The sequence below is a fragment of the Plectropomus leopardus genome, chromosome 2 (genome assembly GCF_008729295.1).
Source record: "Plectropomus leopardus isolate mb chromosome 2, YSFRI_Pleo_2.0, whole genome shotgun sequence".
NCBI classification, from domain to species: domain Eukaryota; kingdom Metazoa; phylum Chordata; class Actinopteri; order Perciformes; family Serranidae; genus Plectropomus; species Plectropomus leopardus.
In genome coordinates, this window is record NC_056464.1 from 19,192,434 (window position 1) to 19,216,978 (window position 24,545).

General features: G+C 39.2%; 2 protein-coding genes across 4 annotated transcripts; both read left to right on the forward strand.

Moving 5' to 3' along the window:
- Positions 1–806: 806 nt before the first annotated feature.
- prkcda (protein kinase C, delta a) lies at positions 807–18,915 on the forward strand. 3 transcript variants are annotated; one of them, XM_042504023.1, is made up of 18 exons: positions 807–925; positions 5,159–5,321; positions 5,484–5,683; positions 5,773–5,839; positions 6,822–6,978; positions 7,456–7,487; positions 7,651–7,736; positions 8,289–8,418; positions 8,501–8,601; positions 9,938–10,034; positions 10,201–10,331; positions 10,950–11,123; positions 11,209–11,300; positions 14,370–14,432; positions 15,295–15,433; positions 15,569–15,757; positions 16,084–16,212; positions 17,887–18,915. In XM_042504023.1, the coding sequence occupies exons 2-18, from the start codon at positions 5,213–5,215 to the stop codon at positions 18,043–18,045; spliced, it is 2,055 nt and encodes a 684-aa protein (XP_042359957.1). In that variant the 5' UTR covers positions 807–925; positions 5,159–5,212; the 3' UTR covers positions 18,046–18,915. The 3 variants fall into 3 exon arrangements, with proteins under 3 accessions (XP_042359957.1, XP_042359949.1, XP_042359941.1); XM_042504015.1 differs by having other exon boundaries at positions 5,189–5,321; XM_042504007.1 differs by having other exon boundaries at positions 5,192–5,321.
- Positions 18,916–19,804: 889 nt separating this feature from the next.
- On the forward strand, positions 19,805–23,900 carry rft1 (RFT1 homolog). Its single transcript, XM_042498532.1, has 10 exons — positions 19,805–20,040; positions 20,153–20,238; positions 20,379–20,501; positions 21,384–21,675; positions 21,759–21,893; positions 22,016–22,276; positions 22,368–22,512; positions 22,894–22,999; positions 23,076–23,325; positions 23,469–23,900. The coding sequence occupies exons 1-10, from the start codon at positions 19,978–19,980 to the stop codon at positions 23,631–23,633; spliced, it is 1,626 nt and encodes a 541-aa protein (XP_042354466.1). The 5' UTR covers positions 19,805–19,977; the 3' UTR covers positions 23,634–23,900.
- Positions 23,901–24,545: the final 645 nt, after the last annotated feature.

The following is a 24,545-nucleotide window of genomic DNA, read 5'->3' on the forward strand; positions in this document are numbered from 1 at the left end:
TTTAGCTAATAAGGACTCAATCTGCAGGAATCCATCTCCCACATTCCTCAGTTATGTTTTTGTTCACTCCAGACAATATTTTTATTAGTGTCATCCGATGAGAATAGCCTGCCCTTGCTCATTTGTACAAACATAAATTTAGATGTGTGTGTAGGGTGTGTGTGTGTGTGTGTGTGTGAGGGGGTGAATGCAGGCATGAAATAAATAAAGGATGTGGATAATTTGGAGTGCTGCTGTGTTAGTTTAGAACAAGAAAATATCCTTTGGCTGCAGGAGCCAAATCTGCCACCTCCTCACCCACAAAAAAACTCGCTCAAACCTTAAAACTACCCCCGCAGCCTACAGTAAACCAGCCACGTGACCCCACCCCCTGCCACACAAACACTTTAAGTGGAAAAAAAACCATCTCTTCCCCCACACGCTAGGCTATGCTGCAGTAATCTAGGGCACACTCACCAGCAATGCAGATTGTATCTACAGTTAAAGTTGCCTGGGCAGGTTCCTGCCAGCTCAGGTGAGCAACAGGTCTGCAGTGATGGACGCACGTGTCAATCAGCCACGGGGGCTTAGATGCAAAACGTGTGGCTGAGACGTGTTTTTGTTTGAAATTCAAGTGAATGTCCAACCCATTAAACACTGTAATAACAGACAGGACCTTTATTCAAAATAGGGCAACTGGGTGCAGTGAAACTAGCGGGGCACACGGACCGCTTAGTGTGTGTGTGTGTGTGTGTGTGTGTGTGTGTGTATGTATGTGTGTGTGTGTAGCAGGTAAACGTCACAGCCTGCCGAGAAAGCCACTGCAAGCGCGCGCCACACTTCCTCAATCGACGGAATCACAGAGCGAAAAAACGAGAGGAAGAGAAAACTGCAACTTTCGTCGTGCTGCGGGGATAAAGAACCGGCGTCGAGTTTGCAGGGCGAGGTGAGGCTGCTTTCAATATTGTTTTTAGTCGAGGTTTTCACAAAAGTTGGGCTGTTTGGAGTTTTGGAAAGACTTGCTCAAATACCCACAAACAGACCCCCTATCCTTGTTTCATCTACTGTGGAACAAACTGTAGCGACCCACTCGTTTGACCGTGAGCGTTGGCGCTAACGTTTGCTAATTTTTGACAGTTTGTCTGATTGAAAACGTACGTCAACTTACAGTAGTAACGTTAACACAAAGTCTACGCCTGTTTTACGCCCATTTAAAACATTGTCACCGCGTAACGAGCTAAAATAACCACCCTGACCAACTTTTTCCGCATCCTCTTTTAATTAAACTCGAACGGTGCGACGGAATCTGTGATCTGTCAGATGAGGCTATGTGCCGCTACAGGCTCCACGATGCATGAACACACAGACTGGTTGATTTAACAGTGACAGGTGAGGTTTTAAAACTGATTGATACTGGTCACATCTTTGTGCTATGATATCTCTCAAAATGTGTAACCCTATGTTAACTCTTCGGGGACACTTTGACAGTTTTTAACGCAGGGTTAGCTAAACAATTGTGCTGCCATGGTGCCTGTATGGAATTCCAGTCGAGGTCACAGAATCTCTCGGGTCACAGGATACGTTGTAACACCGGGCGCGAGGAGGAATGCAGGCAGGTCTAGACAGCCAAAAAGGGAGTCTTTTTTTCTTTTTTTTTTTAAATAAACAGACGATGTGTGTTATGAGGACAATATCATTCAGTTGCCTGTGGCGTGACGTGACATCTCTGCAAGTAACAGTAAACCACATCCTTCAGTGACAGAAATGTTGCATAAAGAAAATCAGATGCACTCTTCAAATGGTTGCAAGGTCCCAGCTGTGGTGTAAATCACTGCACCAGCTTCATGTTACTTTGTGTTTAACATCGTGCAGGCTTTAAAGCTGGTTGTAAAGTGTTTATAGCATAATTACGATTTCACCACGTGCGTGTTTATGTGTGTGACACAGTAGTAGGCTGCATTTGAGTACAAGTTTTCATCACAAGCAATAAGAGTGAGGTGTGATGCAGATAGGCTGCAGATTTATTGCTTATGTTTTGAGGTGGCCATTACATTCATATCACCATACAATCTCCCTCTCTTTTTCCTGTCACAGTAGAGCAGAGGTACTATTTCCCTCCCTATTTCTCTGTCACTTTTTTTCTCTGCTTCACAAGTACATTTTATTCTTGATACATTACAGCACATGCATGACTTCTGTATGCAGTGGAGTCGTTTTACAATGTGGTATTGCTACTTTTACTCAAGTGTAAGAGTGGATGCTATGGCCCTATAATAATATCATAATATTTCAGGGTATTTTTACACTAACAATATTCTTGATCATATAACAAAATACTGAAAAATATAAAATATATTTCATTATTTATTACAAGAATGTACAATTGCAACAAAATAAGCATGATAGATTTATATGTCAGCATAAACATAATAATTTGCCCTCACATATTCAGTAAAAATAAACAAAAATTATCTGTAAAGAATAAAATTAATGGGTAGCAAATTTGGTCTTAGTCATGCTTGTTGCCTGCGTAACGGTATGACATCATTATGTGAACAAGTCGAAAAAATTGCCATTATCACAATATGATTTAAAAAAAAATCATATTAAAAAGTCTACTGGTATTATTGTGAACAATATGATATGGCACACCTTTAAGTGTAATATCGTAATCCTTTTGACATAGAATTTACTAGGAGAATCCATGTAACTGTGAGTACAGCTGTTCAGCTCACTTCACATATTGAAATGAGTGCTAAAACAAGCTAAACTTGTGTGGACAGAATTGTCCTCACTGTGTGTATGTGTGCCTCCTTCACTTATTAAACCAAATAATTGTCAAAAAGCTTGATAGTAGTGTTATAATTACATCCGGCTGATATACCTGTAGACAGGCTACTAATGCCACTGCTACAACTGTATTATACACTATGCATCCAATACGTGTATTATAGCTGCTTATATATGTTTTGAGATGTTAAGGTTTAAATACAATCAATCATGCACAAACACAGAGTTCTTTAGTGTGATCACAGTGCTTCAAAGCCCTTATTCTAGGAATGATAATGTAATATTACATAGTTTAACCTTTGTAGTAGTACTTGTGAGCCCTGCTGACAAGCCCGCTTTTCTATTGGTCATTAATGCAGGTATCAGGAATTGAGTTGTGTAAAAATGAATGTTAGGAAGTTAGGTGGGAGTTCGCAAGATACACTATACTGGTGCAGGGGACATAACTAGTGAATTTAACTAATGGAACAAATCGAAACTGCACATGAACAGTCTGCTAGGTAATCAATCACTACAGCCCTCAATAGCACAGTGTGCTTGCTATTGATTAACTCCAAAAACCCTGACATCACAGCTCACAGCAGCCGCGGGTGAGTCAGTGAATATGGTCGTTCATCAACTTCCCCTTGTATTGCATACTTTTTTTTTCTTTCTTTTTTTTTCAGTGTCTTACTTTTCTGGTCTCAGTGTGGGCGGTTATGGGTTCAGGATTGTGAATACCAACTAGGCCTACTGTGGTGTGCTGCATGCTTGTTTTTGGATTAGTAACATGCTGAGGCCTGCTCAGCATTTGTGATACAGGAAAACACCTCTACTATTGCAGCTGCAGTCTTTCAGAAACTATAGTCAAGAAAATACAGTGACAGAGAGCCAACCAAGCAGCAGAGGCTGAAATGATGTTGGCACATTTAACATTGTGGATGTGTTTCATACATGGAGGTGTTGGACAGAATATGCAAGGGTGTGACTGACGGGCCTGGCCCAGCCAACGTGTTAGATTGATGAGTGTCACCTTTTGCATTACACTTACAGAAATTGGTGGTGTATAGACTTCTACAAAAAAAACTGAGGTTCCATCTTAGGTACATGTAAGCTTATGCAACCAGTAAAAATCAGCAACTGCCAACAGCCCAGTACGTAGGGTGATATTGATTTCCCACAAATATGTCAGTATATATTTCACCCCTAATGCACAGGGATACCATGCCACTGGTGGTCATTATCTCTGATCCATGTTTTTTTTTCCAATAATTTAATTACTCGGTCATTCTGTCTCAGATTGGTTAAAAAAAAGACAAATGCTCATCACAAGAACCCAAAATGATGCTTTTGAACTGTTTATTCAATAGTTGAGTTTAATTAGCCTTTTTCCAACAAACAAGTTGGCTATAGTGTTATATTGGAACATAGGTCATATGATCATTATGTTTTGTTTTGTTTTTTTTACCTCTAACAACCACCTTTGGAATCTCATACAAAACACCATCAATACTCAGTCCTTCACAGGGCGCCTGGTGGCTCAGTGGACAGAGCAGCACCCCATATACAGAGGTTGTATCCTCGCTGCAGTGGCCGCGGGTTTGATTATGACCTCAACCCTTTGCTGCATGTTGCCCCCTCTCTCTCTCCCCCTTTCACGCTCAAACTGTCCCGTCCATTAAGGGCAATAAAAGCCCCAAAAAAATCTTTTTAAAAAAATAGTTGGTCCCTCACACACAAGCAGGTGTTGTTGATGAACGTGTGAAAACATTCGCGGCCTTCCTCCATGTGGTTAAGACTTAGTAGAAGAGTGAGATGACACATTTCCAAGTTTAGATTTTTACGTTGGTCTATTCTGTACACAACATATCTACTGAATGTACATCTGTCCTGAAATATGGATTTCTGCCCTGTTTTTCTTTCTGTGTTTTCTTTCTTTTTTTTTCTTCTTTTTTTTTTTTTTTGGGGGGGGGGGTTCTGAATCCTAATTGAGGGTCTTAGGATAGAGGTGAACAGATTGCAAAGCTACTAGAGGCACATTTGTAATTTGTGATAATGGGCTTAATAAATATAATTGACTTGACCTCAGCAGAAGTCGCTCTGTCCTTGCTGACCCAGCCATCTACTGATTTTGTGTGTGCATGCACATGTCTGACAGGATGTCATAAATATGTTTTAAAACTGCTTCTCAGACATCAATTAAAGGAGCACTTTGTTATCTTGTTTCTTTGATATTGTTTGGTCTCAGTTTAAACATAGACACCTGTAACACTTATCTTAATGCGTACCTTTGATTCAGCTGTATTGCTGCAAATTATGCAACAGTGTGTTAATGCAATGATAACATGATGATGAACTCTAACTGTGTGTATAACTAACATGTCATTATAGATATAATGTATGTCACCAGGGTGACACTGTGTTTGTCCATCTCTGGAAGCAGGTGACCTTGGTACTCGTCACCATGGCTCCTTTCTTGAGAATTGCCTTTAACTCGTACGACTTGGGCATCCTGCCTACTCTAGCTGACCCGCCTTTCTGTGCAATCAAGATGAAGGAGGCCTTGACAACTGGTGAGAAACTCTTTGATAGCCTACACCACCCTGTCGTTAACAGAAGTTGCATTTTCTGTGAAAATGATGTCATAAATCACCCAAATTTCCTGTGATTGAAAACATCAAAGACATTTCTTTCTTTTCTCGCTCTGTACATTTCTCTCTCATGCTCTTCCTTAGAACGAGGCAAGACCCTGGTTCAGCGAAAACCCACCATGTACCCGGCTTGGAAGGCCACTTTTGATGCGCACATCTATGAGGGTCGTGTGCTTGAGGTACTGCTAATGAAGACAGCAGAGGAGCCGCTGGCTGAGGTCACTGTTGGAGTGTCTGTCCTTGCTGAGCGTTGCAAGAAAGCCAACGGGCGTGCTGAGTTCTGGGTAGGACATTTCAGATTGTCCTCTTTCCCTGCAGAGCGATATCTCATGCTGTGTATGTGTAACAGTCGGTGTGTCTAATGTGTGTTCAGGTCGATCTCCATCCCTCTGGGAAAGTAATGATGGCAGTACAGTATTTTCTCGAGGGAGGTGATACAGGTAAATTAAATAAAAATAAAAACATCATTTAATTTCCCCTTTTCTCTGCTTGTGGACATTTTTCTGTAATCTGTAAAATTTTCCGTAGCTGTTTGGTTGTTTTTTTTTTTCTCTGGTTCCCTGATTTTGGCCCATCTTTGGGTTGTCACCAGTCTGGAGGCAAGTTGATACGGAAAAAAACAACTATCACAATATTTTTGACCAAATACCTTGATTTCAGTATTGTGATGATATTTTAGGGTTGACTATTAGTACTTTCACAAAAGATTTACACCACAAGATTTTTGATAAATAATCATCAGCAATGTGGATATGATTAAGTGGGTAAAGGCAAATAATACAACAGCTAGAACAGTCAGTTTAAAAACCCCAATAAGGTTAACAATAATATGATATCCAAAATCTAAGAAGATATCGAGTCTCATATTATATAAGGATTTAATTACAAGATATTGCCTAGCCCTAGCCCTCAGTGTACAGACATACGTGACATCACCTTTTTTCTAACTTAGACACACCCATTTCAAATCAGCACAGCACAGAAAACACAAAACACAAATAAATGCAGAAACTGCCCACATGTGTTCATGTTAGACCCCATCACTGAGAAGCTGAATGAGAAATGGAGCAGAGTAGAAAAGTGGGTGAATCCTCTCTACATCTGCTCTTCACTTTACCCTAATACATGTTGATAAAACTTTATAAATAGCTCCACAATCTATAGGTCAGTCTATAGTTACCATTCTTTGATTTTTAACCTCTTGCCCCTACCCCCATATATACACAGACTGTCTAGCCACTTGTAAGAGTTTTTCTTGCTAATTCAGTCTCATAATTCACAGACGTTCATGTGGGCAGTTTCTTTGGGTGTCCATTAGATTATCATTAAGACAGCCTTTTTGTAACATACACAAAATGACTTTTGTTTTTCCTTTACAGTGTTGTGGGGTGACTGATCTGTGTCTCTTTGTGTATCTTGAAGAGAATAAGCAGGCTGCCAAGGAGGAAGAGGCTCCTACCCTGAACCGTAGACGAGGGGCCATCAAACAGGCCAAGATCCACTTCATAAAGAACCACGAGTTCATCGCCACGTTCTTCAGACAGCCCACTTTCTGCTCTGTGTGCAGAGAATTTGTCTGGTCAGTCCGGCCAACTCTTCAGCCCTATAAAAACACCTTCGAGGCAGCTAAAGGGGAGCTGATAAACCACAGATCAGATAAACAACAGCAACACGCACAATGAGATTAAAAACAGTGTTTGGGAACTTTCTGATATTTGGCAGCGTTTAAATGCCCTCTGAGTTGCTCAATGCTCATTTACCTCAAAGTGAGTTAGATGAAGTGGTTGTTTGCAGTGTTACTGATCAAATCTATTAGGCCAATTTAACTCTTTAAATTGTAACATCTGTCTGTGGTTATGTAAATGTTTGTCGTCTTTGGAGGCTACGGATGTGCTTTGAAGACTATTTTGGTCTCAGGAGAGGAAGTTTATAGAAGAAGGCATGGGTGTTCTGCAGTTGTTCGTTATCTCTAACTGATTAATCAACAAACTATTCACATTCACATGATCAAAGAATGATACAGACTGACCCATTTGTGTCACCTTGCCTCCCACAGGGGACTCAACAAGCAAGGCTATAAATGCAGACGTAAGTGTACTATAATTAAAAAACTCCACTGTGTTTTTTTGCAATTCTTTAAATGGCAGTCTAATGCATTAGGAAGTATATTAATAAAAATATGTATGGTGTATTTGATATGCTCAGATGCTGGATCAAAATACACAAATGTCTTTTTTTTTCTTTAAATCAGAATGCAATGCAGCCATCCATAAGAAATGCATAGACAAAATCATCGGCAGATGTACCGGTACTGCTGCCAACAGTCGGGATACTGTGGTACGTATCACATATTTGTGCAGTACAGCATGTACTGTGAGCGTTCTCCATATGTCTCACAATTTCAGTCTAGTGTGGGCTTTTTCTAACGCTAGTTTTTGCTGTTGTAGTAAATTATCCCATCTTAACAGTCTGAACAATGATGGTAACATCCTTAAACTGGAGGGTATTGCTGAATCAGAGTTTAATACAAAGGCAGACACCAGTCAGGGTCCACATCTAATAATGATCAATGATCATCAGTATTGATGGATAAGGACAGTCAAAGACCAACAGACATAGATAATGATTACATGGAAATAATCAAGCACACACACTGGGTGTGGTCTCAGAGGAGCACTTCAAATCAGTGTAGAGGTAGACATGAGAACAAACAGGGAACTTTTTATCCCGCAGTGTGGTCCCTGACAGTATAAGCTTAGAGAGGGAAGCAAAAAGAAAAGAAAAAAAATGAGGCAGGTGCGCAGGCCTGTGAGGATTCGCAGGCCACTGGTTACAATTCCTTTGCTACCGATCATTCATGGAGATGAGGAATCCCATTTGTCCCCGCAGTTCCAGAAGGAGCGCTTTAAAATTGACATGCCACACCGTTTCAAGACCAACAACTACATGAGTCCCACCTTCTGCGACCACTGTGGAAGTCTGCTGTGGGGTCTTGTCAAACAAGGCCTCAAGTGTGAAGGTACAGTGCAGATATGATCGAATTATTATTGGAATGTAAGTGCACTTTTATCTTTAACAGCTAATTTTTGTTTCATTTGTAGATTGTGCCATGAATGTCCATCACAAGTGTCAGGATAAAGTAGCCAACCTTTGTGGTATTAACCAAAAACTACTAGCTGAAGCGCTCACGCAAGTTGGCCAGGTGAGTTCACGGAAGCAGTCACAAGTTATTCAATGCATGGGCCAGTCAAATCCAAACTGAAGGACAAGTCTGACTTTATTAACATACCACCTAATTAAATCATGCCATGGCCCTTTTAAACACTGTGGATATCTGATTACACTATCTCTGAGCTCCAAGTATACTGAGATGGTTTAGATAACATTTATGCTTACAAAAATGGTATTGTTTTGTATTCACAAGTAGTTGGTCTGGAGGCGAGTCTGAAGCGAGCTTGGTAACACTTATTTTGGATGTTGTCCAAGTCCAGGGGTGGTACTGAACTCTCTTGTGGCAAAAAAATCACAAAAAAATCACAATAACTTTGCCTTTTTAATGATAGAGTGATGATAAATGGGAAAAGAAACCACATTAAAAACATCCTGACAACTACATGTCTGCATGTTGTGATCTAGATGAAAATCATGACAAAAAAAACTATTAAAAAATGTAAGTGGATTTAGACACTTTCATTGCTTTAACTTATGAGGTAAATGTTGATTGCACAATGTAATGGCTATAGAATAATGACACTATCTGCATTTACAAGCCTTGCTTTCACTGTGCAATTCTGTGTGCCACCCGGTATGATCTCCTGATCAATGAAGGCTCCATTTACAACACAGAGGATGTCTGTCAATAATACCAAATGGAAACACTAGGGGGAAAAAGTGGAAAAACTGACTGTTTCCACTTTAAAATGTTCACTTATCATGTTGGATGCAGCTTTGTTTTGAATGAAGATTAAGAATATGCAAGATGAGGCAGAAGAGTGTGACCGCGGGTCTCGCATCTGAAAAAAGCTATTATGAAACATAAATATCCTGATCTTGGAAGTAGTAAAAGTTTAGTGTATGACCAAGGTAGGTTATCAACAAAATGTCACTATCCTAGCTGTAACTCTGGACCTCATTTTACGGAGTAAATCCAGTTCATATATTCATTATTTACTAACAAATTCTAATCCTGTGATAGAAAGTTCATCATAAACAGTGGACCATCAAAATAAAGTGTTACCAACCATCATACTGGATGTGGAACTTCAAAGCCCCAGTGTGTGTTGACGAATTGCTGAAGGTGTGACATCTGGTATTTGAGGACTGGCTCATTGTGGAACCCCTAGTTTGCTTGTTCTCTTTTTTCAGGCCTCTAAATGAATGTAGTTTTGGGGACATTCAGTGCACATGATGACTGATAAAGAGAAGAATCAGACAGGATGTGTTCACAGCAGATGTAACACAATTAGTTGTTAACCACTTCTGGGAAACTATTTGTCTGGCTACTTCATGACTATTTTTTTCTTCATCTGTTTTATCAGAAGTCGTCCACCCGCCGTTCAGATCCGAACCTGCCTAATCTGCCTGATATTGGAATTTACGATGAGGTGAACAAGCTTGCTGAACTGGATATAAATGGTCAGTGTGTGTTTTTCTGTATGTGTATGAACTTACATGCAGTCATTTGGGCAGTATAGGCTCTGTACTGATAACACTACTTGAAAAATAATTTGCAACGTTGTTTAGTGTTTAGATAACTACATGAATAAGTAATTTTAATGTGTGGTAATTGTATGTCCACTAGATACATCTCCCTATGGAAGACTGTGGGAGGGGTCCAACCCACGGCCTCAGTCTCGTATTACCCATTTGACCCGCATCAACGTGGACAACTTCACCTTCCACAAGGTTTTGGGAAAAGGCAGCTTTGGCAAGGTACAATCATGTCAGTGTGAAGTTAAATATTAAACTGCTGTTTTAAAAACCCTAACCCTAGAGGGAGAGGATGCCCATGAGTGAATCAACAATACTGCAGTCAGCAACATTTGTCTGATGTCATTAAATAATGTAGGTGTTTTATCGAACTATTACTTGAAGATAAGGTATTTAATCCTTTGAAACCTGAGAAAACATGGCAAGAAAGCAATGAGCTACACAACAAGAAATGATTAAAAAAAACAAAAACAAAAAATTACTGAAATTGGCGACAGAAAAACAACAAAATCACCTGGAAAAAGTGCAAAAATAAATGAATAAATATATTGTTCTGTCGCTCTCTTTCTCTCTCTCCTGTCAAGTTTTACTATTCTTATTCTCATTTGCAAGACATTTCACGCCAAGTTGCTGATTGCCTTTCTCTCCATGTTTTTTAAAGAAGTAAAACCAATATGCCCACTTTTTTAAAGGTTTAAATGCTTTTAAAAGGCATTTACACAAGAAAACTGATGTCGATCCAAGTTTCAAAGAGTTAATTAACATTTCAAGCTTCCCGCTCTTAATAAAACTAAGAACAATACAAGATTCTCTCCTATATTTCCTTACTTCACAACACAGGTTCTCCTGGCAGAGCTGAAGGGTCGTGGAGAGTATTTTGCAGTGAAGGCTCTGAAGAAAGATGTTGTGCTGATGGATGATGATGTGGAGTGCACTATGGTAGAGAAGAGGGTTTTGGCTTTAGCCTGGGAAAACCCCTTCCTCACACACCTTTACTCCACCTTCCAAACCAAGGTAGTTAATCTAATTATTTTTTTATCTATTCAACATCATTGGTTTTAATTGTATCCTCAGTACTCACAGTGAAATTTGTCAACAGGAGCATCTGTTTTTTGTGATGGAGTACCTGAATGGAGGGGACCTGATGTTTCATATTCAGGATAGAGGGCGCTTTGAACTCTACAGATCAACGTGAGTCACACCTGTCACGCAGACATAATAATATACAGAGTGAAAACCCACACACAATACCTGCAGGGTTACAGTGGATCCTTAAAAAGTCTTAAAAGGCATTGGATTCATTAATCTAAAAATTAGGCCTTTATTGGTATTAAACTGACTTAAATTATTCTTTCAAATTGTCTCAGACACGGTAAGTTAGATTTTATGAATCGTTTTTCTGAAGCTGCATTGTGAAATCTCAATAATTGGTAACATCTAATTTTTGGTTAAATAACTTCTTAAATTCCTTTCTTAAAGTTGCCAAGATAGGAATCCAAGCCAATTGCCCAGAAAACCATCTAGAAATTCCAGATATTTTACACTTCTGTTGGTAAACCCAGTGGATACTTTCATGATGATATCATATGTTCATAGTCTTCCATGTGTTCCACTCTAAAAAGGGTTGTTTTTCCAACATTTTACATAGATAATCTAACTCTTCACTGGACAAAAAGGTCATTGTTTTATGAAACAATAAACATTTGGGTGAAATAAAATTGGTCTTAAACTTAATTCCAGGAGGCATTAAAAAGTATTGAAAAATCTTAAATCTACCTTGCCTTAAACTGCAGGAACCCTGACCTGCCATCATTACTCAGCGCTCTGGAGTCCCTGCAGCTGTGCAGGGACTAACACATACAGAATCAACGATCTGATGGAAAGCAGGCACTTTTAAAGACGACCCAGTGTTTACTCTCCGCGTATCTCTTTGTATCTCTCTCCCTTTATGGGTTTTTTTTTGTTTACAAGATATACTGAACCCTGCTGGATGGGGGCTGGTGTCACTTACTGTAGCTGCTGCTCACTAGAAGTCTGGCCTTGTAAGGACTGAGCAGCTCTCAGTGCCTCTGTACTGTGTAAGGGAAGGTATCAGTTGCTACCACCCACCTCTCTACTCATCACTCTGTGGGAATCCCTCCAAAAAAACCAAAAAACAATAGCATAGTGGTAAAAGAGGGTGTTGTGGCACCTGAGCCACTGCCAGCTAAAGTTTTAAAGAGTCTCACATTTACAAGCATAGAGGTGGTAGTGAAACATTGCTTTGCAGGTGCTGTGAGACCAATTCTTCAAAGACCCCCGTCCCAGTCACTAGTGAATATTCAGATTTGGGATTAACTTTATTAATCCCACCGGGTGCAACTTGTTTGAACAGCTTGCTGTGTACACATGCAGTAACATATAGACACATAAATAGATAATAATAATATGTCAATGAGTTCAGTGGAATAAAGGAATCCATAAATGTAATAAAGTTAAGTTTCATTGTCAATAAAATAAAAAAACAATAAAATCAAATAGGTGATTACATTTACAGAGACTTTAAAACATAAATTGCAGATGGAATAAAAGATTTTGAATGGCTGTCAGTCTTACAAGCAGGTAAAACAAAACAACGCCCCAGTGGCAACAGAAAATTCATCTGCAAGATTCTGTCCAGAAGACGCTAAAACACTTGTTAATACTTGTTGCTTTCTGAAGGATCTGTTGATTGCAAAAAGTGGCCAAGTACCTTTGAGTCACTCCTGTGATCTTAGAGCAGATTTTGACTATGCTGTTTAGACTGTATCTGTCTTTCAGTGAGAGGCTGTGAAACCAGCAGATAAATGAAAAACACATGAGGCTCTCAATAAAAGACCGATAATAACGGCTGAGGGTGACAGGACTGACTGAAAAGGAATTTCATTTATGAAGACTCTGAATTCGTATTGATTATAGCATATTGATTTCACCTTGTTGAAACAAAACAGTGATAGTCGAGAGATCTGTCTCACCACAAGGACCATTAGTTGCTTTTCTGAAGTGTTTTCAATTGTATCACAGAATTTACCCAGTTGTAGAGGATTTTTTTATTATTATTTTGAGGAACTTAAGGATAAACAAATAAGGAAAACAGCAAGGTCTTGTGTAGTTTCATGTTCACAAACCTGGAAGCAAAAATACACAAGATCAGAGGACAGCCAAGATATGCAGATTAGACTTACATACTCTTGTTAGTCTAAAAAGTAGGTTGAGCACTGACATTTAAATGTGGTCTGCTGTAACACTTCCTGTAGTTAAACTGGTGGCTGTGTCCTGCACCCATAAGATGACAGGAGTAATTCTCTACTTAGCAAACACAGACACCTGATCTTGTGTTGGCACCCACTAAAACCCTCCTCACTCAGTGACTATTCAGCCTGGGTGGATAATTTTTCCTCAGTGAGTGAAGAACAGGAGTGGACTGTTTCATTATCTCACAATATGTTCATGTGCTTCCATGTTTGCTTGCATATATGTTTGAATATAATGATAAATAAACTTGGGTGTTGCTGCACAAGTTGTCACAGTGGAATGAAAAGTATCTCCTGGATTTAGTTTTGCAATACTTTTCCTCAGGCTGCAACTGAACCGCAGAGTTTCTGGTGATCTCTGTAAGCACAAAGACCCTGTTCTCCCTGTTGCTACTGCTAACCCGCTGACCCAGAGCTGCAGAGTGTAGTCAAAACTCTCAGCGTTCCTCACATAGCGGAGCCCATCTTCCTTACACATATCTTGATTTCATTTTATTTTCTGTATTGTGTTTGCGGTGTTGTTTGTAGAGCAGTTTTAGATGTGCACGTTCATACATGTGTGCACATCTAACTTGTAAGGGTATTAAATGAGAAATAATAAATAGATAAAACCTGACACTCTTCAGTTCTTGTCAGTTAGTCATTTACTGTGAATGACAAGTTATTGGTTTAGAGCAGAGTCTGCTTTATCTTCTCTCAAGACGCAATCGTTTCACCTGACACAGATGACAAGAGAAGCAGGTCAGAGTTAGCTAATCTTTCGGCGCACCGCGGCTCTCAGGTTTCACATTATGAGAGCATTATTCACCTGTCTGCTACTCCATACAAATGTCCTCCTCAATAATTCAGCTCGACACTGAAATGAGTCTGCAGTGACACCAGTGTTCAGCTGCCAACTCACTAGTGAGCTAGCCGCAGTGCAGACCTGTAGCTTTCTGCCAGAGACGAGTCGTTGATATCTGTCTGTTTTTGCCTTTTGTCTCCCCAGATTCTACTCTGCTGAGATCATTTGTGGTCTTCAGTTCTTACATAGCAAAGGGATCATCTACAGGTCAGAGCAAAAACATACACCACAGTACATGCATTAAATGACCACACTTTTAATTTTTCATATTATACCATATTCTTTACATCACAGCTGACCATATTGGATTATTTTCCTCTCTCCCACAAAATAAAGGCAGAGACACATTGCAAGTGCAATGTGAAAATGAACTTGATAACACTTGAAACTTGCTCGGTTAGGTAATCCCACGCATTTTGACACGTTTTCTTTTCTCTGAAAGTTTGATTATCATTGTGTGGTAATGCAGTTGCAAGCAGGGTCTGTTGAGGAAAATTTGTTCATTTCTTGCAGTAAAAAAGCTCACCCTAAAACCAGTCTAACTACTTGCAATTGCATAACCATGGAAGAATATTGTTTAACTTCTACTATCTATATTGTTTAAATGTCTAGTAAATCAACACATAACCAGTGAACTAAATATTCACAGTTATGGATTACCTATCTCATGCAAGCTTCAAGTCATAGTCAAATGGTCTGAACTCAGTGGCTGCCAGGAAAAAATGAAACTTAGATTTAAGTTATGTTTTAAAAAATAGTCATCAGTATGACTTTTATTTAAAGCATAAGAGATACAAAACCACTGGTATAGTTCTTGAAAGCATTTTGCAAACTGTGAGCATTCAAGATTTCACAGTCCATCTGGCAAAACTATTAAGGCACATCATTTTTTAATCACATATTTGAATCCTCTAAAAATTCATTTAAAACATGCAAGCCTGAAGTGGCATTATAACATTATTTTGATTAACTCAAAATCATCAGATGAAACCTTATAATTCCAAATCCAATTCTATTATCTTTGGAATTATTCCTGCTTGTTTCCAGTCTTGCTGTGTTTTGTTTTCAGAGACCTGAAGTTGGACAATGTGATGCTGGATCATGAGGGACACATAAAGATTGCCGACTTTGGCATGTGTAAGGAGAACGTGTTTGGAGAGAATCGTGCTACAACTTTCTGTGGTACTCCAGACTATATCGCTCCAGAGGTAGAGTGTTTCATACTTTGAGACTCTTTCTCGTTCGGAAATATTCAAATGTGCAGCTGATTTGTTTTCATTGTTCTGCAAGCAACAAATTCTGTCCACCTGGAATAACTCTTCATTCATTATTTTTGACCTCAGATCCTGCTGGGGCAGAAATACTCATTCTCCGTTGACTGGTGGTCATTTGGGGTGTTGCTGTATGAAATGCTGGTTGGCCAGTCACCTTTTCATGGGGATGATGAAGATGAGCTGTTTGAGTCCATCCGCATGGACACTCCCCACTATCCTCGCTGGATCAACAAGGAGTGCAAGGACCTGCTTGAGCGGGTCTGTACCAAAGCTTTTATACAAAATACATCTGTCATAGGGCACCATCGGTGCTTCAGGGAAAGTCGGTTGTTTCCATGTTTGATTATTTTATGGTTTAAAAGGATTAGAAGTTGATTAAATCTGTTGAAATTGCATTAAATAATGTAAAGCTATGTACCTGAAATGTGTCTACAGTGACACCAGTGTTTGAAGTGTTTAGAAGTTGATTAAATCAGTTTAAATTGAATTAAATTATGTAAAGATATGTAGCTGAAAAGAAGCCAGTTTTGAGATTTAATGAGATGCATTCATCACTTAACCCTACCGACTATGTTTCCCTACAGTTGTTTGAGAGAGATCCCACACGCAGGCTTGGAGTCGTGGGTCATATCCGTCTACACCCCTTCTTCAAGGCCATCAACTGGCCGGCTTTGGAGAGTAGAGAGGTTGAACCCCCCTTCAAACCCAAAGTGGTAAGCCCCTCACATACAGGTCACTGAGGATTCACTTATGAAAAAAAGTATCATGTGCAGTGTTAACGCATGTCTATAATCTGTCATCATCGCCTCTGTTTTATCATTCTGCTGAGATACGTTTGTTGACACCTAATGCTGTCAAAAAATGTAGTAATTTTTTTTTTACGTTTAAAATGATACATTCGATAGCATCGAAAGTACCAAAGCTATAAAAAAAAACAGATCTATATTTAGAATTTAAACACAGGTTGTTATAAATATTATCAATATTACAAATGTGTTGGCACATGTTCAATGCCATTTTTTGTACCAGCACATTGTGCAGGTTGTTGATTTGCAAAAAAAAAAAAAAAAAGAAATTATCCTGTTTTGGGTACCTAGGATTTTATTTCTATTTTTCAGTTCAGTATAAATATTTGATGAGTCATGTGTCATGAGTCATGAGTTCATGTGAAGCTGTAAAGTTTGAATGGGGCTCAGCAGGAAGTTCAGACTAATAGCTGCGTTCATGCAATATAGGGTGCGTTCGTGAATGTAGTCTGACGCTCTACACTAAAATGAGAGAGCTGTTCTGTTTCTGTATGAATTAATGAACAGTGTTGTTCATCACACATTCACAAAAGCCAGATACTGTATTGTATCAAGTTGCTGTGAGCTGGATTTTAACCACTTCTAAGCAGAAGAGAAAAGAAAATGATAGTGTTCTCTCTGAGTCTTACAGACCTTTTCCTAGCAGCCTCTACCAAAGAGCAACATGAAAGTCAACACTGCACTCACTACGCTGCAATATGTGGCTACCAAAATGTCCCCAGAAGTACACTGCACAGTGTACTGACTAGCAAAAATCACAACACGACTTTTCGACTTGAATCTATCTCAGTAGACTGAGGGGTCTCGGACTGATGATTCAAATCTCTGACTTTCAGGGGGAAACCCTAGTGTGAAGTGTGTGGGCAAAAAAACAAAGAGTGTAAGTTAACTGTGCTAAATGAAACCAATCCATCCTTTCAAGTTAAGAGTAAATGTCTTTATATAAAGGCCAATCATAAGATAAAACACATAACTCAGTCTAAAAAGGAAATTGGCAATAAATGTCATGATCTAATGCAGTGTTTATGCTGAAGTAAAGATAGCGTCAGGTCTCCGACTGTCATTTGGCAACTCAGCTGAGCGGTCAGCCACTTTTTCCCTCGTAAAATAAGAATACATTAGATTGTAACATTCGTGCCATTCAACAAAAATATAATCATAAAGAGGTGTAGAACATGAAATCGGATAATATTTTTTCTGACTTCAACTTTGTGTCCCATTAAGTTCAGAGAAGAAGAGCACTTTCTACCAATCAACTTCCATTTTTTCCTCAGCTCTCAGATGTCAATATTTTTTTGCAGTATTGTCACTCAGTGGATGTAATTGTTTTTACACAGTCTAATCAATAAGGGCAGTAAGGACAAACAGCCAAAAATAGTTGTAGTCGAGTTTTTAGTATGGCAATTTGATTGCAGAAATGTCAACCGTGTGGTTACCATGCCTGTTTTAAAGTCATTAGATGAGGTAAAATATTATGGAAAAGTGTTAAAAATTGATTGTTAAAAATGTGTGGTAACCCTGCTACAGTTACATCAAAGTTTAAAAACGTGGTATCTTGATAACCATTATTGTCAATTACAGAAAGCACCGAATGATTGCAGCAACTTTGATCGGGAGTTCCTCAGTGAGAAGCCTCGTCTCTCCTACAGCGATAAGAACTTCATAGACTCCATGGATCAGACGGCATTTGCTGGCTTTTCATTCATCAACCCGAAGATGGAGCACCTTTTAGAAAAGTGACTGTTGTGATGGCAGTCAGAGCTTGGTCACATTTCTACTGCTTACGGACAGTTCCCTTATTCCGTCACATTGTTCAACTTGCACACGAGCGAGCTGCTCCACAATCAGTATTCGTGTGACCTTATTGTAAGCACAAACTACTCTCCGAGGGTACGAGTAAAAACGATAAGAGTAGAAACATGCCCTTGTACTGTACATATTGACGTTGTGTTTGTGTGCATGCTTATTATTTGTCTAGGTTGTGAAGGCCTGTATGAGTAATAATATTAGGGGGGTAGGTTGAAAATCTTTACATTCCACTTGACGTCACCGCTACCATTTGCAGGCATTTTGTGTTCCTTTTTGTAACATTCAGTTCAACCCAAGTGGGGGAGAAAAAAGTATAAAGATGGGAAGAAACCCATAGAAAAAATTATGCTGTTTACTTCAAATGTAGGTTGTTTGTGTGAATGAGCTGATTGCATGTAAACACATCTCAGACCAAAAAAAACCCCAACCCTGTCCATCTTTAAATTTAGATTAATAATGTGTGTTATCTGTCTTTGAAACGTCTGAATTCATGCCTTTGACTCTATGAATCATGTTGAAAAAGAACAGCTGGTGGTGATTGACTCTTCAGTGCCATGTAAAGAACAAACTGAATCTGTAACAGCTGCTCTCAGATGACCAGTCAGTGGACAGTCGGATGCAGTCAGGTGCAAATGGTGAAGTAAAGGTACGCCACCTTAAACAATAAGTGGGTAGTTACTGAAATGCTGTATATAGACAATGTATATGTATTTTGTTTTAACATGTATATCGGTTCGCTGAGGATGTACTTTTTTTACTGTCTCCATCTTTTACATCTGATTAAAAAACCATCAACTCCCACATCTGATGTTTTTTTTTAAACAGCTGCAATGTAGAGGGTTTAGACAGGGCAGACTTCGGAAAGGTGAGATGTGACACGTAATTAATGTAGTTTTTTGCTGTTATTTTGGAACATCCATACAGATATTCATTTTGGGATCAATTGCACTAATGTATTGTGTTTAAAGATATTTTGTGTATTTTTATGTTTTTCTCTATTTACACCACCCCTGCCCTCTCATATATATGGAACAGTTACAAGTAAAGGTCCTGCAATGAAAATTGTACTTAAGTAATAAGAGACAAGTACTTAAAGTATTAAAACTATAAGTACCCAATGCAAAGAAAAAAAACCCTCAAAATTATATATATCTATAAACACACACAAAAAAGACAAAATTATAGTTAATCATTAGTTAATTCATTTTCTGTGAATTGACTGATTCGTTGCAGCTGTATTTCTTAAACTTCATGTTTTTTTAATGCAAAAATAGTACTTTGTAAAATAACTGAGGCTGTCACTGTAGCGAGGTAAGAGGTACAATATTTCCCTCTGAGATATAGAGTACAACGATTAAGTGGCATGAGAAGAAAATACTCAAATAATGAACAAGTACATCAGATTCATACTCAGTACTTGAGAAAATTTACTAAGTTATATTCCACCACCGCATAGAGATAAAGATTAAGGGATATAACTGTTGTGTATGAGGCTTATGAGCCATAGACGGCGTATAAATATTATCTTGTCCTATAGATCAGAGGAAAGGCTACGCCCTCTAGCGACAGCTCAGTGGCCGTGACGCTCCTCGACGTCACCGCGTAACGTGGTTTTCGGACGTACAATGTGTACGGAAGTGCTACTACCACCTCTTATAGCTTGTAGCTCTAGCCTTCCAGCTTTCACTGCCATTCAGCAAATGTAATCCCGCACGGGTTTTTTTTTTTTTTTAGGAATTATGCAGTATTGTCTTTGCTTTTTAGGTAGCCATACTAACGGTAAACCCTGTATGAGTCTATAATGATTTAATGTCGCAGAAAGCTGCTTGAAAAAGATTTCCAGCGAGTCATAGAAAGTCCAACATGAGTTCTCAGGATGTATTGAAGAGTGCTACTACTTTAGCATCCTATAATGTGCTTATACAGGTACATGAACTCACACACACACACACACACACTGGAGCTATATAACCATACCAGGCCAGTGTTTTATTCATTACTTACTTCTTTCTTTTTCTTTTTTTGTGTTAAATCTCAGGTGCTATTCCGTGTCTTCACCTTTTTGCTGAATGCATTCACACTGCGGTTTGTGACCAAAGAGCTAATTGGAGTCGTTAACGTCAGGTAAGGATGACAGGGGCTGAGATGAGAGGACAGTGCCAACAGCCAAAAGAAGAAATAACACAATGCCATAGCATTTCACTGCAGCAGCTATTGTAACGTGTACGTGTGTTGTTGTTGTTGTTGTTTTTTTTATCATGCAGGCTTACTCTGCTGTACTCCACATTAGTGTTTCTATCCAGAGAAGCTTTCCGGAGAGCCTGTCTGAGTGGGGTATCTGGAACAAACCACAGCTGGAGACAAGTTATCAACCTGCTATGGCTGATGTGAGTTGATTTGACAGTTAATAAATAAGCGCAGAAGAGCTTAAAACACATTAACATTAACAACACATGACATAAAAACATACAAAATTATCATAAAACATAATTAAAGCATCATTACTGAAAATTTAATAAGGGAATAAAGAGATGGTTTAGTTTTTTGGCGTGGGGTTGTTTGGGGTATTTGTCCATGGACAGTATATTACGTACAGTAGATGGTGGTTGGTGCACCCCCAGTTTGGAGAAGTGGACTGGAGTCTGACATGGAAGCTAAGCAGTGTATTGCTGTGGATGGTGTCAGCAACAAGATGTATTTTAGCAAAAATTTTTGTGTATGTGATAAAATTATTACAGTAATTTTCAGTGGAAATGCTTCCCCGTGATTTAGCATAATGGCAACTACATTTTCTTTGGCTGTCCACATAATCATGCTCTAATATGCATTGTTGTGTGACGTTTTGTTTACCATCAAATATCAGATTCAAACTCTTTTCAAACATATTTTTTAGCTAGTTGGCACACATGAAGGGAGAGACGGAAAGCACAGAGAAAATGAAGGAATGTACGTTTGAAAAATGCCAGGCAAGTGTGCCAATATTTTTTTTTTTAAGATTATGGGTTCTTGAAAAGTCACTGAAAGGTTTTGATATTTTGTCCATGAAAATGTGTTGGAACCCTGACTCCTGTACATTTTCAGTAATTATGTCATTCATAATTACAGGGAACAAAAAGGATCATTTCTTTAGTTTTCTTTTATGTTTAAGCTCTCATGTGCGTGTCAGCTGTAGAGCAGTGCCACAGTACATAACAAAAATACAACCATTACAAAATGATGAAAGTTTATTCATCTTGTACATTTTTCAGTGTGTCTTTCTCACCTTTCAGGGTGCCTCTGGGTGTTTTTTGGGCAGTCCTGCTGATCTGCGTGTGGCTGTGGCTCCTGGAGGTCCCAGACCCCCAGACTGTCCCTTATTATGGCCCTGCTGTGGTGTTGTTTGCCTTGTCAGCAGTACTGGAGCTCCTATCTGAGCCCCTTTATGTCCTGGCTCAAGCTCACATGTTTGTCCGACTCAAGGTGGTCGCTGAGAGCTTAGGAATGATCGCTAAGGGGAGCGTAACCGTGGTGCTGGTGGTGTTTGCACGTGAATGGGGCCTTTACGTCTTCTCTGCTGCTGATGTAAGAAATGAGCTAAAGTCGCTATGCATTATTTCCATAATTATTCCTGTATGTCATGATTTTAAACTGTGGGCTTTTCTTAGTTAATGTACACAGTATTCCTGGTGCTGTGCTACGCTGTTTACTTCATCCGTTTCTTGGGCTCCAAAGAGGCAGTCAAGATGGGTTTTCCTCTGCACCATGTTGGAGAACTTTTGCCCCGTAGAGCTGATGGAGAGGTAGGAGACGACAAGATATTACTATTTATTATTCATGATCTATCTTTAATCAAACCGACACATCACAAGAGAAACTGCTACCATGCGGGACTAATGATCCTCATCTATTGTTCTCTTTGTAGCCGCTGATTGATTGGACTCTGGCCCGGCTCACATGGAGCTTCTTCAAACAGTCCTTCCTGAAGCAGATCCTGACAGAAGGTGAGCGGTACGTCATGACCTTCCTGAATGTCCTCAGCTTTGGAGACCAGGGAGTTTATGACATCGTCTGTAATCTGGGGTCCATGGTGGCTCGCTTCATCTTCTTGCCCATCGAGGAAAGCTTCTACATCTTCTTTGCCAAAGTGCTGCAGCGAGGACGTGATGTCAAAAGTCAAAAACAGGTTTTAGTCTTAGATGTAAACGCAAAAATTCTTTGTTAATTGGTAAAAATGACTCGTTGAGTTTGCTTAACATTGTGTGTTTTGTTTACAGGAAGATGCTGCCATGGCAGCCGAGGTCCTGGAGTGTCTGCTGAAACTGGTGCTGGTGATCGGACTGATTATCTCAGTGTTTGGCTACGCCTACTCCCACCTGGCTCTGGACATTTATGGTGGCTCTCTGCTCAGCAGCGGGGCAGGTACAAACATGCAGCCGAAAATGCCTCACCTAGTAAAACTTAAACAAAACAAAATAACCCAAACCAGCAGATCTAAACAAATGTTAGAATTGAGAAAAAGTTGAAATTGAACTTTGCTTCTCTTTAAAAATACAGATGGTGCTTTACAGAGATAACTTGCAATTTTATTATCCAGAGGAAGAGATTTCCACAGTTTTTGGGGATAAAACAGAAGGCACTCTCACTACAACCTTAGTGATCAGGCTGGAGCATGATATAAAAGAACCACAGAAATACAAAAAAAAAAAAAAAAAAAGAACCCTCTGGCTGTTTTGCGAATATGAGACAAATCCTTTATGCTCTCTGTTCTTAGTCACTGCTGTTGTGTCTTTGTTGTTAAAGGGCCGATTTTGCTACGATGGTACAGCTGCTACGTTCTCCTGCTTGCTGTAAACGGTGTAACGGAGTGCTTTGTGTTTGCTGCCATGAGCAAAGAAGAGGTTGACAAGTAAGTAATGTAAAAATACATATTATACATGTCATTTAGCCTGTCAGTTAACACTGTGCTTGTGTTTTGTCTCCAGGTACAACTTTGTGATGCTGGCTCTGTCTGTGTCTTTCCTGTTCCTGTCCTACATGTTGACGTGGTGGGCTGGCGGTGTGGGCTTCATACTGGCAAACTGCCTGAACATGGGCCTCCGCATCTTGCACAGCCTGCTTTACATCCACCGATATTTTCAGTCCAGTCAATGGAAACCACTGCGAGGCCTGCTGCCCTCCCCACTCTTACTGCTGGCACTTGCTGTCAGTGCTGTTGTCACAGCGCTATCTGAGGTACAAAAGCGTCATGTCTATTCATTCTACACTGAGTTTTTATCTCTAAACATCAACATTACATTGCAATTTTAGTCTTTGTAATTTTTGCTGAATCTTGTGCAAATCAGCTGCCCTAACTTTAACTTCTCTATTGTTTGCAGGGTGTGTTCTGCTGTGACAGCGGCTGGCTGTTAAGGCTGGTCCACATCGGTGTAGGAGCGGTATGTCTGCTCGGTGTGTTGGTAGCCGTTCTTCTAACAGAGACTCGACTTATTCAGTTCGTGAGGACTCAGCTCTTGCCCCAGTACAGAAAGAAACACACTTAGATTGGACAGGAAGTGGATGTACGGGACTGGAAGAACACTTCTGTTTCAGTACAAAAGTTCCAGCGGGAGCTGCTGGTCAACATTTACTGACTACAACGAAGGATAAACTTAGGAAAACTGACCTTGTGTGTGTATGTGAATGCGTGTGTGTGTAATGATAATATATATTTTTACTGGATCATTCCCGTGTTGGCTCATGTAAGTATGAACAAACTTGTAACAATGTTTTGAGGATCTAATTGTGGCCGATACAGAAATTAATGTTTTGGTTTTTTTTTTAAACAGTCAAATTTGTTATATGAATGCATTGTCCTCCATATTAAATCAAGGCAGTGTTATATGTGTGTTATTATATTAAATTTAATTAAAGAAATATAAATTTTCTGAAGTAAGCAGCCTAAAGGGTCTGTCATGTAGGTCCAGATGTTGTCAGAGCACCAAAATTCCAATTTTCATGCTCACTTTTCCCAATTTCCCAGAAGTTTTTTAGGCTATTTAACATATTTCAGTAAAAACTAAATGTACAGTTGAAGTTAATATGATAACATGACATGTCTTAAAAATATAAATAATCTTTCTAATTAATGCTGTGTAAAGAATTGGCACACTTGATTCAGTTAGATCAATTTAAATTGGTGGTGACAATCATTTTATTGTAGTTTGTTTATGGAAACAAATTTATTTCACCATTAGCTTGTGCATGCGCTGCATCTTATGATTTATACTTTTAGGGATTTGTTTTTGATAAGGTAAAGAAGTAGGGAATTATTCTTTTGCAAAATGGTGCGTGTCTTCATTTTAATGTTTAAAATGTTTTGTGTTGTGTGTTTTCATTCAAATCATTTCAAATGTTTTCATTTCCTCAAATGTATATTTTTAGGATGTCACATGACTTTCCCAGCACTTACTCCC